The 17,020-nt window shown below is 41.6% G+C and overlaps 1 protein-coding gene across 5 annotated transcripts in view; it reads left to right on the forward strand.

Moving 5' to 3' along the window:
* OPHN1 (oligophrenin 1) overlaps positions 1-15,498 on the forward strand; it is a 391,952-nt gene extending 376,454 nt beyond the window's left edge. For 4 of the 5 annotated variants that reach the window (XM_017518540.2, XM_037734916.1, XM_037734918.1 and 1 more), the window contains 4 exons: positions 4,775-4,940; positions 5,994-6,044; positions 10,288-10,329; positions 11,580-15,498. In XM_017518540.2, the coding sequence (XP_017374029.1) occupies positions 4,775-4,940; positions 5,994-6,044; positions 10,288-10,321 (251 nt within the window). In that variant the 3' untranslated portion in view covers positions 10,322-10,329; positions 11,580-15,498. The remainder of the gene's footprint in view (positions 1-4,774; positions 4,941-5,993; positions 6,045-10,287; positions 10,330-11,579) is intronic. The other variant, XM_037734917.1, reaches the window with a different exon arrangement.
* Positions 15,499-17,020: the final 1,522 nt, after the last annotated feature.

A 17,020-nucleotide genomic window follows, 5' to 3' on the forward strand; every position in this document is an offset into this window, starting at 1 on the left:
TCTTGTTTGGACTTATGCTTTAATGATCTACTGTTTGGTTTTTATTCTCTCCTTTTCTTGGAGCCTAACTCCAAATTGTTTTACAAGGATAAATAATGGCTAAGGAAGCAGGAGGGCTTTAGGGTGCGCGTGGAAGAGTGTCATAGCAAAAAGGAGATAATTCTGGGAGACTGGGGGAATCTACAAAAGGAAACAACCTCCTCCTACTCTGTGCCTTCAGGTTGGGTAAAGATGAGTATAAAGAAAGGTGGAAGAAAGTTGCTAAGGTTGAATACTGGTGGCCATCAGGTCCCAAGAAATCTGTACATGTTGATTCTTTGGTTATCGTCATTTGACAGAGATTAGAGAGAGAGGGAACAGATTGGGCTGGAGAGGGAGATCAAGTTTGTAGTAAAAGCCAGGTTGTGGACCAAGGTTGAAAAGAAATTAAAAAGAAGTAGAGCTTGGTGGAAAGACCATAGACTCAAAAGACTTAGTAGTTAAAAGCTCAGGCTCCAGAATATTCCAGATGTCTGTTTGAATCCTGGCTCTGCCTCTTCCTAGCTGTGAGACCTTGGGCAGGTTACAACCTCTCTGAACCTTAGTTTTCTCACTATAATGAGGATAACATTTGTGCCCATAGGATTGCTATAACAACAAAATGAGACATCTACATGCCTGGCACATCAAGAGTACTCAATAAATAATAGCAGTTGTTTCACTTTCATTGGAGACTATTAGCTACTTGATCTTGGTTAGGTCAGCTTTACTTCTTTGAGCCAATTTTCTCAACTGTAAATGGAGACAATACCACCATTGAAGGCAAGGATTTTCCATAGTTTAAATTAGATTAGGTATTCAAAGAATCTGGTAAAATAATAGAAGCTTAAGTGGTAGTATTACTAGGTAACAACCTCTGAGGAAATGGCAGGCATGGAAGATGGGGATGTCTACTCTTCTGTGTTTGAGGCCCTTTGAGGAGCCTCAAGCCTAAAATGTAGATAGCATAAAAGAATTCAGAGTTATATTTTCAACCCACAACCTGTCCCTACCATGCCAAACACCCAGGAAGAGGCGAACTAACCTCAAGATCTAGCTCAAGTCTTATTCTGTTCATGAAAGCTTCTGACAATCCTACCCCAGTTAGCTCTCCCTTGATTCACTTATTTTGGCACCCAAGATTGGCCCTCTAAGTGGATGTCAATTTATAGTATTCACACTTATTTCCCATGAGTATGACTTCTCTCCACAACTCAGTTTTGAGTTTTTAGAGGGCAGGGGTCGTTTGTGTGCCATTTTTTTTTGGTGAGAGTGTAAGGTTGGGCACAAAAGCCCTCACAAAACCCCCATATTGAATACCTTTCAATTTAGGTTTCAGAGATGGAGACAGGGGGATTAATTTGTTTACAGCAGGTTAAGTACATGTAGAGTACATCAAAAGCAGCCTATAAAAGTCAGCAGGGAGAGATACAGGTTTATAGGCTTAGATCAGTGACTCATTCATCTGGAAAACAGTCCAATCCCCATGTTATACTGGTAAGGAAATGATCTGCTGAAGGTCACAGAGAAAGTAAGTTGTAGTATTAAGCATAGAATCCAGGTTTCTTGACTACTAGTTATATGACTCTACCCTTTCTACCTCATCAGTTTGACATTGTGGCTTAAACGTGACTGAGACAAATTAGAGGCAAGAGAGAACAACATTTAGGTCTTCATCCAAGAAAATCCTTTGCTGCTACCTCAAAGCTTAACTTGTAATGAATAATCATTTGGAGGTAGCAACAAAGGGCCGGAGAGGACACAAGGTTAATGATGTTTGTTTTCCAAGGCTTTAGGTTCATGTTCATTGGGATGTGGCTATCACTTGGGAATGAATGGGGTTCATATATTAGGGATGTCATCTGGTTCACTCATCAAGGAAATTGATAGCCCTGGAATGGGCATGGGTTCAGGTAGGCATGTTTTCTGGCTCAGACAGTCCAACATATCATTTCTTTACAATTCCCACCTTTCTCTCTTGCCAACTCTGCCCCCCAGCAGTAACCAGTGGAAATGAGACAGCACTCAGCTCTTGTACCCTGTAGGCTGTAGTGAGGAAGCAACATCATATGGCCTAGTGGTCCTCAATCTTGGCTGCACATAGCATCACTTGGGGAGCTTTTAAAAATACCCATGCTTGGGGTCCATCCTAATCAATTAAACTAGGATGGATGAGGGTGGGGTCCAGGTACTTTACAATTTTTAAGCTCCTTGCATATTTCTAATATTTCACTAGGGTTGAAAAACAGTGGTGGTTGGGACTACATAGGTTTCAGAAATCAGATGGACTGATCAACTATGAGGTTACTTCTCATCTCCGAGTTTCTGTTTTCTCAACTGTAGAATGGAGATAATACTTTCTACCTGGCAAGATTATGGCCAATGTTGAATGAGAAAAATGTACATAAAGCACTGAGTACAGTATCACAGTACCTGGAACAGAACAGCTGTTCAATAAAGGTTAGCTAAAAAACTTTTTGCCAGTACTATTGTATTACCATTATTATTATTATTTCTAATTTTATATTACTAATGATAACAAAACAGCCAACAACTGAGAAAGGCAGTGGATGTGGAAACAGGAGGTATAGGTTTCAGTCCTCACTCTACTATGTATCCAACCTCTGGCTGTGGGTGAATCAGTTCACTTTTGTGAACCTCAGCTTCCTTCTCTATAAAATAGGGATAAAAAGACCTATTTATTCATCTCTCTCAAGCTTATTATAAACATTAAGTGGTTATCATCTGGGAGAGTGTTTTGAATCGTATAAAGTACATAAGGACAATTGTATTATTATTATCATTTTGGTTATTTTTTTCTGCTATGATTCTGTATACCCAGCCTGGTGTTAAGGGGAATGACATGTCCAGAATGTAAGATACAGACTAAATGGAGAGGTGATTTATATGTGTGTACACGAATAGTGTTTTGTCTCTTCCTTAATTAGAACACTGATCACACTGTATTATCATTATTTCTTTACACATATATCTTGCTCACCAGAATGGCTAGATGGAAGAATTTTTTTAAAAATGTGCATGGTAATATATAAGAACTTCATGAACATTTACATGTATGTAAATTACGTATACCTACTAGGGTGTTCAGAGGGTTGAGATTTTAGCTGGGTCTTGAGGAATGGTTATAATATACACGAGACATAAGACACATATAGGGCAAGAAGCAGGACAGAGTCTGACACTTACTTACCTCTGCTGTATGCAAGGCATTGTCTAGAGGCCATCTAATTGAGTCCTTAAAATCACCTTGTGAGGAGTGGTTTTCATACTCATTTCCCAGATGAGGAAGTTTATAGTCATAGAGGTGAAGTACCTGTCTAGGGTCCCACAGCTTCGAAGTAGCAGAACAAGGTCCCAAAGCCAGGTCTACACAACTCTAGACTCTGTCTCACTTAGAAGAAAGAGTCAAGGGTTTGCCTTAATGGGGCAGTAGGCAGACCAGTTTGACTACAGTAGAATTGATAGTCCAGGGTTAGTGCTTGGGACAATAATATGGGACCAGCTCATAGAGGGCCTTGATTTTCTGTGAAGGAGTTTAAACTTTTGTCTTCCACATTTTAGAGCTGTTGGGAAAATCTTTAAAGAGCAGAAAACCAGTGTAAAAATACTTAAATTTTATAATTGTGTTATATGAATTCAATTTAATATGTTTTTACATTTACTGTAAATATTTTTGTAGAAATAAATGGATTAATATCAAGATCTACTAATACCTTTGCATAGTTGCATACATGTCTATTTCAGTATAGTCTTCATTAGGCCATGAGCACTTTTTGTGAACTTTTTTTTCACTTGGTATTATTTTGTATGCCTGTTTTTGTTTTGACCTGGTCTAAATTTTTGGCAGTTCACACATAATATGTATTGGTTAAATGCTTGTATGAATTGAATTGTTTGCTTAGCCTTTGTGGTTAGGTCTGATTTTTTTCTGATTAGATGCATGTTTTTGTGCCAATTTCTTTTTCCTAAGGTTTTTTTATTTTTTTATTTTTTTTGCCTTTTGAATTATTCCATTTGGGCCTGTTCCCAAAAGCAGAATTACTAGATCAACAAGTATGAACTGTCTCATATGTATGATTTTATATTTTATCCACGTTGTTCCAGATTACTTGATGCCCTCTAGATAAAATAAGCCCAGTTCACATTGCCGCCAGCAATGTGTGAGTTTACCTGTTTCACTATAGTCCTACGAGAACCATCTTATTTAAAAAGTATTTATATTTATTTTGTACTAACTGACAAGGAAACTAAAGACACAGGCAGGAAGGTGAGTTAGAAGACAACTGTTACAGTCAAAGCCTAAGTGAAAAGGACCTGGATTTCAGTGACGATGAATTTAAGCAATTCAAATTCATTCATCATCCTCAGACATTTAGTAAGCACCTACTATGTACCTGGCCCTGCACTAAACGTATTAGTACCTGATTTAATCCTCTCATACCTCTGTAAGATAATATATTGTTGATCTTTTTTATATAGCTGGGGAAACTGAGACTTAGGGAATTGATATGACACAGCCAAGGTATCTGAAGCTCTAGTGCTGGGGTTCAAATATAGACTTTCTGAAGGGACAGCTGCCAGAAAAATTACAATAAAAAAGCAAGAGTTGTTAGTCACCAAGAAGAAATGGAGGCCAAGGAAAGTGGCCCAGGTAACTCTCATATTGGTTGCCCGCTCATGAGTGGTGTTCTGTTTGGCTAACCATCCAAGTTCCCGGTATCATTTTCTCTTCCAGGGGATGGTGACAGTTGCAGCAAAGTGCGGCCTCCAGGAGAAAAGCCGACCATCATCCGCCCCCCAGTGAGGCCCCCAGATCCTCCCTGCCGGGCAGCTACTCCCCAGAAGCCAGAACCCAAACCAGATATTGTGGCTGGCAATGCAGGGGAAATCACATCATCTGTGTAAGTAGGGTTGTACCTCAAACTTGACTAAAGGCCTGTCCTAGGCCACTAGGAATGCTTTCAGGATCACCATATTAAGGGTATACAGTGTACAACCCTGGGGCATCCTTCACTTTGTAGTTTAGGGAAATACATAGGCCAGCCCTGTGTGGAGTATTCCACTCAATGCTCAAAGCTGAGGGATTTCTCTAAAGCTGAAAACTTTGATTCTTAGTACCTGCTAGGAGACCCGTTTTTCTTAGCTTCCTTTATCTCTCTATGGTGATGTGATTACCTTCTGATTTTAGCTTCCTTGACTCAGGACACTTAAAAAAATTTTTTTTGTTGTTCCTACTGGTTTTAAAAGTAATTTAATGAACAGATTCATTCATTGTACTCATGCTTGAGGCTTTTATTTTAAGCAAAGGGTATGATTTAAAATTTTTTGTTCAAAATGACTTTGGTTCTCCAGAGTGCCTCTTACAGGGTAGGAGCTGAGCTGATGCCCAACAGGCCTTCCTGAGGCTGGGCGTTAAGCTAAGGAACCAGGGAAGGAGCAGACAGCAGGGTGGGACCACAACCGTGCTCAGGAACCAGCTTTGCTTGGCCACAACGCGCTTGCCTGTCCTCTATTGATTGGGACTGCTCTCAGTATTCTGCCTCCTGGTCTTCCTTTTTCTTGTGTTTCTTGTTTTCCATAATTGTAAAATTGGAGAAAAAGAAGAACAAAGCCTCTAGAGCTTTGACTAATTAGCTAAGTTTATTTACAAAAAGCCAACAATTACACTTTGAAATCAAGACTGGTTTCATTTATTTACCCCAAGAAGAGCGTGACTCCGCAACCTACTCAGACCGTTCTGAAGCAATGGGGATAAAGAGTGTCAGCTATGGCCTTAGGGGTGCCTATGGAGTCTGGGCCATTTCACATTCAGATGCGTAAGGCCTTTGCCAGCAAAGGCAGAGGCTGGCATTGGTGCCCTGTCTGGTTCAGAGTCTCCTGTCCTTTATGTTGGCCATTGTTTCTCACACATACACCAAAGCAACTTATGGGACTTGGTTGGCTTCTGTTTGCAGGGTGGCTTCCAGGACCAGGTTTTTTGAAACAGCTTCCCGGAAAACAGGAAGGTAAGAGATAGAAGTGACAAAAGAGAAACCAAATTGTCTTTTAATAACTGCATCCTTAGCATGCATTTGTGCTCATTCGAGCATTCGTTTTGTTTGTTTCTCTACAGCTGTCTCTGTCTCTCCGTTTGTCACTTTTGCTCCCCTAACTCTGTCTTTCCATCTTTATCTGTCTCTTACTTGTTTGCCTGTGTGTCTATTTGTCTCTCTCATATTCTTTTTCTCACTTGGTGTCTCTGTCCTTTTCTCTTGAGACAAAGTCTGACTCTGTTGCCCAGGCTGGAGTGCAGTGGCACCCTCTTGGCTCACTGCAACCTTCGCCTCTCAGTTTCAAGTGATCCTCCCGCCTCAACTTCCCTAGTAGCTGGGACTACAGATGTGTGCCATCACGCCCAGCTAATTTTTGTATTTTCAGTAGAGACAGGGTTTTGCCATGTTGGCCAGGCTGGTCTCGAACTCCTGACCTAAGGTGATCCATCAGCCTCAGCCTCAGCCTCCCAAAGTGCTGGGATTACAGGCCTGAGCCATTGCACCCAGCAGATGTCTCTGTCATTCTCAATCTCTTTCTGTCTCTCTGTTTGTCTGCCTGTGTTCCCATTTCTGTCTTTATCTGTTTCTGTGTTTGCATCACTCTGTATGTCTGTTTTTCTCTTCCTGTGCCTCTGTATCTGTTGTCTCTTTGCCTCTCCATTTCTCCATCTCTCTCTTTGCTCCTCTCTTTTTTCTCTCTCACAAGCACATATGTGTGTGCATGCTTGTGTGTGTGTGTGCATGTGAACATACACAAAGCAGTATCTCAAAGACTTTATACCCAATGTGGGTCTATTTTTGGTTAGCTTACTTATTTAGGCTCCATTATGTATTCAAAGGGCAGCTGACAGGGATATGTAGAATATTACATGCTAACATAAACAGTCTTAGGGCCCCCATTTCAAGGGCATACATTGGACTTAGGCCATGGTTCTCAAACTGGCTGTCCATCTAAGTCACCTGGAAAACATGGAGAAAAAAGTCACATATTCCTGGCTTTCATTCTAGACCCACTGAAACAGAATCTCTAGGAGTGGGACCTGGGAATCTGATATTTTGTTTTATTTTGTTTTTTCCCTCCTTCCCTTTCTTCTTTTCTATTAGTTTTTTATTAAAACTTCTTAAGTGCTGGTACAGACTGTCCAAGGCCTGGAATTTGGGACCCTTTGGTCTAGAACATCTGGAGAAATATTTAGTTAACCTTCAGGGACTCTTTTGTGAGTTTGTTCCTTGTTGCTTATCAGAGAGTTTGAAATTGTTCTTTCTTCCTAACAGGTGACAGGAGCAGAACCCTTCTAGGTGATCAGTTAAAAGCAGAACAATATACCTTTCCCAGCAGTGGAGTTGAGGTGGATTTGCTATCCTCTAGTCAAAACTATGGGAACGGATTCACCAGGACACAGCAGTTCATTCTAGCTCTGCTTGTCAGTGAGCCACCTGGAACCTCAGGCTGGGCCAAATTCTCCTTAGACAATAATTTACCATTTATTCTACCATAGCAGATGAAAGTCAGATCAAGGCCCTAGATTTCTCTTGCTGATAGCAAGAAGATAAAAGTATTTATCTCAGAAGTTTTTCTGTTTTAATTTTTTTTATTGCATTTTAGGTTTTGGGGTACATGTGAAGAACATACAAGATTGTTGTATAGGTACACACATAGCAGTGTGATTTGCTGCCTTCCTCCCCTTCACCTATATCTGGTATTTCTCCCCATGCTATCTCTCCCCACCTCCCCACCCCCCACCGTCCCTCCCCTATTTCCCTCCAACAGAAGTTAAAAACTTCTGAAGTAAACCTAACCAAATAGCTCCCTTGAGAAAAGAAATTAAAAAGGGAGAAGAAGTCTCAAATATTCTTAATATTGTGGCCTATCCCTCCCTAGAAAAAGCCACTTGAGAAATAAATAGCAAGGAAGCAGAACAATATAAACTTGAATGAACTGGATATGTCTACAGGAAACCTTTTTAGAGAAGGTGATATATGAGCTGGGGCTTGAGAAAAGAATAGAACTAGACAGGAAAATGTTGGGGGAGGGTATTGATCTGCAAGCTTGGACAAGAAACGAAGGCAATATGTAAGAACCATGAGCAAAGTCCAATAGAATTTTTAAGGCAGATAGACTTGCAATAGGGAAGCTATAACCAAACTGGTCTTGAGAGCGTGAAAAGATTGGTAGCCACTACCAATGGGCTGTCAGCCAGTGCTCAAGGAAGCCTAAGATCAACCGCAAACTACAAGGACTATGGCCAAAGCAGGCACTTCAGGCTAGTGTATCACTCTACCCACACTATGGGCTTCTAGAACCTCGATTTAATCCTGTTCTTTATTCCTAGATTCCATTTTGGCAGGAATGTAGGTAAGACCAAAGTAGGTACACCTGCTCTCCATTAGGTCATGTGCTACTGTCCTGGGTACCCAGAGGCTCCTCCCACTCAGCATCCACATAGGGAAAGCATCCCTTCCATCTAGGCCTCCACCTTATAACCACCACTTGCGGCAGTGCTTCCATAGGCTGGCCTCTGATCAAGATCCTCAGACCAGTCACACAGTCAGTCCCATCTATGGCCATTGTTGCTAAGTTCTTCTCTCATCTCTAATGAAAATAATGATCTTTTTAACCTTTATCTTGCCCATTTTTGGTCCCTATTTGGATACCTGATTATAGCCTAGCATTTGAATGACATCACTCCCTTACTCATTTCCCTTACACAATTAAAACAAAAATAACTCTAAAGAAAATGAGTAGTGACACATCAAGAAAAGAAAGGAGGGGAGGACATTTCAAAGAGGCCCAACTGCTTATGGTTTCAGAAGTGATTAGTGTTCCACTTTGGCTAGAATGTGGGAGTGAAAAGAGGGAAGCTTAGCTGAAGGTGAGGCCGGAAAGATGGATTAGAGCCAGATCATGAAAACTGTATAACATACTAAGGTGCTTGGTCTTTATACTGCAGTCCATATGCAGAGGAGCCATAGCAACGGTAGAAGAATTTTAAGCATGACACTGCACATTCTGAGCTGACCAAATTGTAAAAAGATCACTTTAGTGGTGGGAAAGATAGATGAGAGAGTAAAGACTGGAGACCAGTTAAGGAGACTACTTGTCCTGGCAAGAGTCAGGGAGCTCTGGACTATGGCATTCCCAATGGGAATGGAATAGAAAAGACAGATTTGAGAAAGGCTCGATAAGATCTTGCTAAGATTTCAAACATGGAACATTGATGAATTGAGAAACAGAAAAGTCTAACTTGGGTACTTAAATAGATGGTACAGTAATTAATCATGGAGAAGCAGGTTTTATGGGAAAGGTTCTGTGCTCAATTTTGGACATAGTGGTTTTGAAGATACAGTTGTTAAATTGATAAAAAATTTAAAAAGACACTTTGAGACTTGGGTAGAGATGTTCAGTGGGTAACTGGAACTTAGGCCAGTAGTTAGAGCTGGACATACATATACATAGATTTTGAGGTAGAACTGTGATTATAGCCACTATAGAAGTCTGAGGAGGGGGGCTATTCACATATGCTACAATGTGAATAGTAGCCCATTGCAGGGAGGTCCCTAGTATTTGGTGGCAACTGAAACCATTGATGGGAATAAGATCCAAGGAGTAAGTGTAAACAGACTGGAGAGAAGAGAAAAACGGAAGACTGGGGACATAGCCCTGGGGACCAGCTGTTGTACGCAATGCTCTGGCCACAATATGGTGGGTTTCATTTGCCAAGATTTTCTCTTCTCCAAGCTGTCCTCAGACAAGGGTAATTTAGAACTAATCCAGTTACAGCAAGAGGCTGGACAAAGTTGGTTGGTTCTTCTAGGCAAAGGAGGATTCACCTTTAACATGGTACTTGTCTGTGTCCTCTCCCTTATCACTGTTAGAGATCATCACAGAATGTAGTCTGTGGTCTGGAGCCTACTTCTCTGGGTTCTCCAAGCTTCCCTGAGTTCTCCAATCTTCCCATAGTCTGGAACTCAGAGAATTGTTCTGGCACTTGAAAGATGTTTTCACATCTGGAATTCTGGGCTCTTTAATTCTGCCAGAGAAGGAGCCCCAACTATAGGCATGGAGCTAGATGATTTGAAACATCTGGGCTGAATCACTTCCGCATTTTTAAAATGGCCTCTTAAGCACTGGCTTGGAAGTTTCCCTCATTCTCTCAATTTGCCTTTCCAGTCCTGATTTCTAGAATCTTAGTGAAATGTCTTTCTTTATCCACAGTTCTCAAGGCAGACTTCCTGGAGATGAAAGTTGAGGCTACAGGTATGTAGTCCCCGTCCCTGATTACAGAACCTTGTTCCACATAAGCCTTCATTGCGGGATCTGATATTGTGAGGACTGGAATAACATGTACATCAGAAGGGTGGAAACTCATCTCTGTGCCTCAGTACATTACCCTGTCACTGCATGACCCTTACATTTAGTGCCTTTCAATTCCAAGGTTTTGTGTGACTTGAAGTCACCTTCCTCTCTTGTTTCTTTTCTCCTAGCCAAACTATAGTGTGTTATTACAGATTGCCTTTGAATCAAATTTATAAGAATCCTAGGCTGTGACATTTTGGGAAAGTATATTTTCTTCTCTGAGCCTCAGTTTCCCAGTTTGTAAAATGAGAAGGTTGGAACCTTCTAACTCTGACACCTCTTGGGTCTTTAAGGAAACCAGTAACCTCCTTTTTGATACTATAAAAGGTACCAAGAGGCTACCTTAGTATCTGTAGATGGATTCATTCCTGCAGACCAAATAATTATTTTAGTCTTACCCACCTGAACCTTCATTCTTAGTCCTTTATGTTTGTCCAGTGCAAAGCACTTTCACATTCATTATTTTATTTGATCCATATCACATGCCAGGAGAAGGGAGGATAATATGTGTTCCAACTCAACAAATAAAGGAACTGAAGTTCAGAGGGGATAAGAGACTTGCAAAGGTCACGGGAGACCCAGAGGTCAGGAAAATTCCTTTCTGTACCGTAGGAGTTCTGATTGTTTGACTCTCAGATTGCTGGCCTGATGTGATCTGATACACACATAAATGAGATCCAAGTATCTGGAGCTTGGCTTTCCACGTGCTCCCTAACCTTTTTTTCCCCTGTCACTGCCAGTCCTCAGAGGTTTATGGGTGGATAAGCTTCTCCTTATCAGCCCCTATGGAGGTAAAATCCCTGTAAGGAAGTTTGTAGTTATTGTACAGCCATAGAGGCAATGGGTAGTAATCTCAGAGGTTCTAGTATCAGGCTTCTATTTCTCCAGGTAGATTCTGGGGAATTCGAGTTGAGGTCAAAGGCACAAAGTGTCCATCCCTGGTCATAACACCATCTTAGGCCTGTTTCATGAGATCTGACTTGTAAGAGCCTTTGCCCAGCAATCTGCTATTGCTCAGAAGATGAGCTACTAATTATAGGCTTAGCTACCTACCAAGAGAGGCCCCACTAATCAGTGGCAGTTAGGTACTTGCTAATTCCCTACTCTCTTCCAGTCCTTGCTAATTCCCCACTCTCTTCTTTCTCTTTCAGGTTTTAAAAGCCTTGGCCTCAGAGGACCTTCTCCAGGTTCTGAAAGGGTCTTTCTTCTTCAAACCTTTGTGTGCAGAGTCATTTTGTGTTGAAGAGCAGCTCCTTCCTGGCCTTGCACTTTCAGGCTCTCTCTGGGAGGCCATAAAATAAGGCGCATATGTCCTAGACAGGTGTTTATGTCTCCTTTGTATTCAGTCTTTATCCCCTCAGAGGTCTATTTTGCGTTCCTGTAACACTGTGAAGAGCTGGACTGCCTCAAGCCAGACTCCGCCGAAACCAAGATATCCACTTACCTGAGTCGAAGAGGGCAGCTCAGTTTTCAACTCTTCCCTGAACTTCCTGCTTTCTGAGAGGGCTGTTGAACTTTGAGAGACTTGGGGCTGAAGACTGATCTCAGGGGTCTTACCTTGAACTGAAGGCCACTTGAGTTGGGGCCCTTGCTTACCTTGTTTGGAGGGGAGTAGGAATGTTTGCTGAACATTGGAGAATCTCAACATGTCTCCTACTGAGGATATGGACACTGGTGTCAGGTCGGCGCTCTAGTGCTGCAGTATGTTGTCAAGAGCCTGTCTGCTTCTGCGGGGCCAGACAGCCTGAGTGATGCCCCCACAGCCTCTCCATGTGGACTTAGGAAGGTGGCCTTCCTGCTCTTCCATACAGCCATTTAGGACAAATCTGCAAAGCATGTTTTGCATGTCAGAGCCCAGGTCTATTTGGATTAATCTTTCTGCTGTTTTTTCTTGACAGCTTCCCTTATAAGCAATCAAGAAACAAACAAAAGCTGAATACATTTCTTTAAAAAAAGGGAGACTGGGCTTCGTCCTGCAGAAGTTCTATGTTGGGGTCAAATGCTAGAAAAATTGTTAAGGTGGATTGAGGCCAGGTAGCTGTTACTGTTGCTTCATGTTTGCCTTCTGCAGATAAACACTTTTATCTCCTGAAAGGAGCAGTTCTTAACTCACTGTTCATGAACTCAAAAACTCCATGATGCCCCTGAGGTAGTATGCACAATTCCATGACACCATGCCTTTTCTGAGAAGATGGTCCATAATGTTCTAACTAAATTTCAAATGGGCTTATGACCCCAAAAAAGTTCAGAACCACAGCCCTTGAGTAAAAGACTCTTTTTACAACCCATATAAGCCCTTGACTGGAAGGACTTTTCAAAATCATTTAATCTAACTGCCCAGTTTCCAGTTGAGGGAACTGAGGCAGAGCAAGGTAGTGATCACACCAGGACAAGATCTCAGGTCCCTGGGCTCCTATGCAAGGTTCTTTTCATTATATCACACATACCTAGCAAGGGACTTTGTGGTTTGTGGCTTTAGTGGCCATCATTTCTTGAGTATTTGCCACCAAGTGAAAAATGTTAAGACGTAAGCCCCTGGTCCCTTTCATTTACTTTCTCTGTTATTGGAAAGAAACTAAAAATTGGTGTAATGGGGCATAATCTGAGGAATGGACATTTCCAATTTCTGTTTGTTGAAGGGAAGCTGCTGGAAAGAGCATCAGTACCTGTTTCTATGCAGGCGCCTGGGCTGTAGCTTGTCTGTAGAGTCTGTATAATTATAATGTTGCCCAGTGTGAGGGAAGGAGCTTTCCTACTTGCACTCTTCTACCAGGGCCCTGCTAGTGCACTGATTATAGTGCTGAGAGAGAAGCCTGGATAAAGAGATAGTGAGTGCATGCACACTCCTGCGTAAACCCACTCTGAGATGCATTTGGAACAGTTACCGAGAGCAGTAGTCATTTTCAAGACTGAATTCCAAACATAGTTTATTGGTGAATTAGGAACATGTAAGGCCAAGTACACCGAGAGCCTTTTTGAAAGTAATTGAGTGGAATCTTGATGCTATTCTAAATCAAGGCATGTTCAAGTGGCCCCATTGAACCCTCTCCACTATACCCAGTCTCAAGGGCCAGGTTCCTAAGAAACCGGGAGTCAAAGAGCCAAATAACTAACAATCATTTCACTTCCTGCTTGCCCCCGACAGGAGTCTCTGTGAGGCCTTACTGGCCTCACCTAGGAGTACTTTATGAGCCCTGGTCTCAGGGCTGTGGCCTCCCTGCTGTATCCTGAATAAAGCAGACAGGTGTGCAGATTTTGGCCACAAAAGCAGGGTTAGCAGGGCCTCAGTCCCTTTAAAGAGACATGGTTTGACTCTGGTTTTCTTGGGGGAAAATACCACAATCACCAATACAAACATTGGAAGATTATTGACAGCCCTAGAAAACTGCTGTGATCCCATTGGAAGATAAGTCCCAGAAATATCATGAGATGGCTGTGTGTTGCCTGGGACACAGATGAAGGGCCTATCTTGGAGAGCTGGGGACTACCAGTCTGCCTGGAGGCCAGGGAGCAGTGGCTGAGTAGCTCTGCCCTTGCTCTGGTCTATACCTTAAGAATGCCAAAGAGTGAATCTCAGCGCCTCCCTTTGGCACTCTGACCTAAAGTGCAAAAAGCTTCTGTGGCGAGGCATGCTATCATGGAATAAGACTGGCTTGGCCTAGACATGACAGATGGGTAGTCATTTTGTAGAGGCGATGGGAAGAGGGTGATAATAGAAGAGTGGCAGCTATAGGAAATTATCAACGGACCTTGGCCAGCAGGTTACAGAAACTAGCAATGGATGAACTGAAAGTGATGAACTGGCAGGGATAACAGAGAACCTAACATTTATTAAGCACATATTTATTAAGTGCTCATTGTTTCATATACATGCAAAATATTCCTCTCATTTTACAGAGAAAGAAATTATGGCCCAGGGGGCTAAAGTAACCAACTCAAGGGCACATCGAATGTAAATAAAAGAATTGTGATTTGTATCCAGGCCTCTCTCTTAGCCCATGCTGTTTTCCCTTTGCCACACTGTGTAGGTGTTTGAGCAGAGGCCACATTGCCAGAGTTGGCATGACTCTTGTCTGCCTGACAAAATATTGAAAGGCTATCATTTGAAGGAGGGAGGGGATGCAGGTCCAGTTTATAGGGGAATGCAAACTGGGCTGGAAGATATTCCTGAGCTAGGCTTTCTCTTATTTAGCTTACCCGTTTGGTAACGTTTTTAAGATGATCATCTAATTTTATTTTGTGAAGTGAAGGATTTGTGTTTTAGCTGGTAATTGTTAAATCCTTGACTTGCCATTTTTCAAAAAGTAAAAAGGTCCTCACAAGTGTCTCTGTACTTCACCAAGTTTGTAGCCTGGGCAGTTTCAGTTTTAGCCTAAGAGAATGGTGACATCCACACATGCAATTTTAGAAGAAGAAAAGGTATTGGTGCCTCTGCAGTACTTGATGTGTTGGGGTCAAATCTCTACAAATTTTCTGTAGTGATAGCAAAATCAAGAGATGGCTTACAAAAAGAAATATTGAATTTTTATTTTTGAAGTTTTTATTTTTTAAAAAGTTGGGGGCGTTTAGCCACTGAGGGGCAAAACTCAGCATCTAATTTCAATAATAGCATCATGCAGAGTACTTCTAATGTAATTGGTTATCATGGGAAACTATTCTTTTTTCAAGAAGTTTTTTGATTCTATAATAACTAGAGCAAATAAAGTAGTAAAAGAAGAAGTAGTTCTGTGACTAGGAAAAAAATTGCTTTTGAGAGAACGTAGATCAATTATACTACTTTTAAAGTAGCTGCAGATAAGTGGCCTGGACACATTACAAGCCCAGAAAAAAACCTCAGAAATCATAGAAAATTTCAGAGAGAATCAAGATACCTGAAAGATAAGTTTTTGATAAAGAAAAGCCTTCATTTTCCTTGGGGGAAATGAAGCACTTGATGCCAAGGACATTAGCAGAGGGCTACAAAGATTGCCTGTGTGAAAGACATATGCTACATCAAAATAATACAACAAATGAGATCCTGGGGCTCATTCATGTGACTTTCAATAAAGTATGTAGACTGTCTAATATAAATGGCCTCCATCTCCAGTTTTGTCATGGAAACAATCTTTGAGCATATCAGGCATGATGGTACATGGAACCACTACTACCTACTGCTTGTGTTGACTTCTACAAATCTATGGAAACCTAGGTAAAGAGTTCTTTTGCACCTAGGAGTCTCCATTTACAGTCTACTTTGAACAATGGCCTCACAGTTCTCTCAGGCTTCACAACATCATTGTCCCTCAGGTGACAAGCCCATTTTGCAGATAAGGAAACTTGAAGCTCAGGGAGCAGAGAAATAATTTGTCCAAGATTACACAGCTAGGTTAACTGGAAACTACAGAGGCCTTCCCGTGTCCATTTCTAATACAACGCACAGTCCCCAGTAGTAAAGAAAAATCCCAAAGGTAAATGGAGAAGATTCCTAGAAACAGGAATGATAAACATCCTCAAGTCTTGCTACTCAAAATGTGGTTTGTCATTAGTCTTGGCATAAGCATTACCTGGGAGCCTACTAGAAATGCAGATTCTCAGGACCCACTCCAGCATCTGGAATCAGAATCTGTGCTTTCACAAGATCCCCAAGAGACTCGTATGCACATTAAAATATGAGAGGCACTGATACGAGGTATTTGAGACAGCAAAGCAGCTTGAGGAAGGAGTCCTTTTGGTGAGACAAAATCCAAATTGGTGGATAAGTATGATCTGGTATGTTGGGAGTTGTTACAAAGATTGAGTCCATAGCTGCCTGCTTCTTGCATTCCTTTGTAAATGTGCTTTGCTGACAAAGTTTCTCCACCTCAAAGAATAGTGAAACCAGCCCGGGGAATAAGAAGACTGAAAAGTACTTGGCTTTCAAATCTCTGAGCAGTAGAAGCAGTGCAAAGACAACATGAGGCCATGGGAAGAGCCTGTTTCAGAAGCCCTCAGGGTCCAGAATCAGCTCTATTGTTGCCTCCCCTTAATATTGAGCAAATCCCTCTCCCTCTCTAGGCCTCAAATTCTCTGCCTTTAAACCAGGTACTCTCAAAGGGTCTTTTCAGCTTTGATATTCTGTTATTTTAAGGTGTTAATTATACCACAGCCTACATTGTAATGAAAACATGGGCAACTCCACTGGCCTTTTTTCTGGCCCGTTTCACATCTTCATTTTACATAAGAAGGGGTAATTCAGGAGGCAAGTTCCCAGTCATGGCAAAGCAACATGAATGGAAACCATAGGGAACTAAAGGGGCATGACTCTAGTTCACTAGCCTGAAATTGGCCAGTATTTTAATTAAAGTATAACAAGGCATCCAAACTGCTTTGAGCAAGCTGCTGCTTCGTATCACATACTGACAAATCAATTTATATATTCCAAATAAACTTTACTTTGAATGATTCGTAAAATAAACTCCTCTGACTTGGGCCTTTTGAGGGGGCAAAAGGGGCTTATAAAACAGGGAATACTACTGCTCCCCACAGCTACCACTCATCTGCAGGTGATTCTGATGCACATTAGTTAAAGACCACCGACTATAACCTAATCAATTAAGAGATGGAGAAACATACT

The sequence above is a fragment of the Cebus imitator genome, unplaced genomic scaffold (assembly GCF_001604975.1).
Source record: "Cebus imitator isolate Cc_AM_T3 unplaced genomic scaffold, Cebus_imitator-1.0 Scaffold685, whole genome shotgun sequence".
Classification (NCBI taxonomy): domain Eukaryota; kingdom Metazoa; phylum Chordata; class Mammalia; order Primates; family Cebidae; genus Cebus; species Cebus imitator.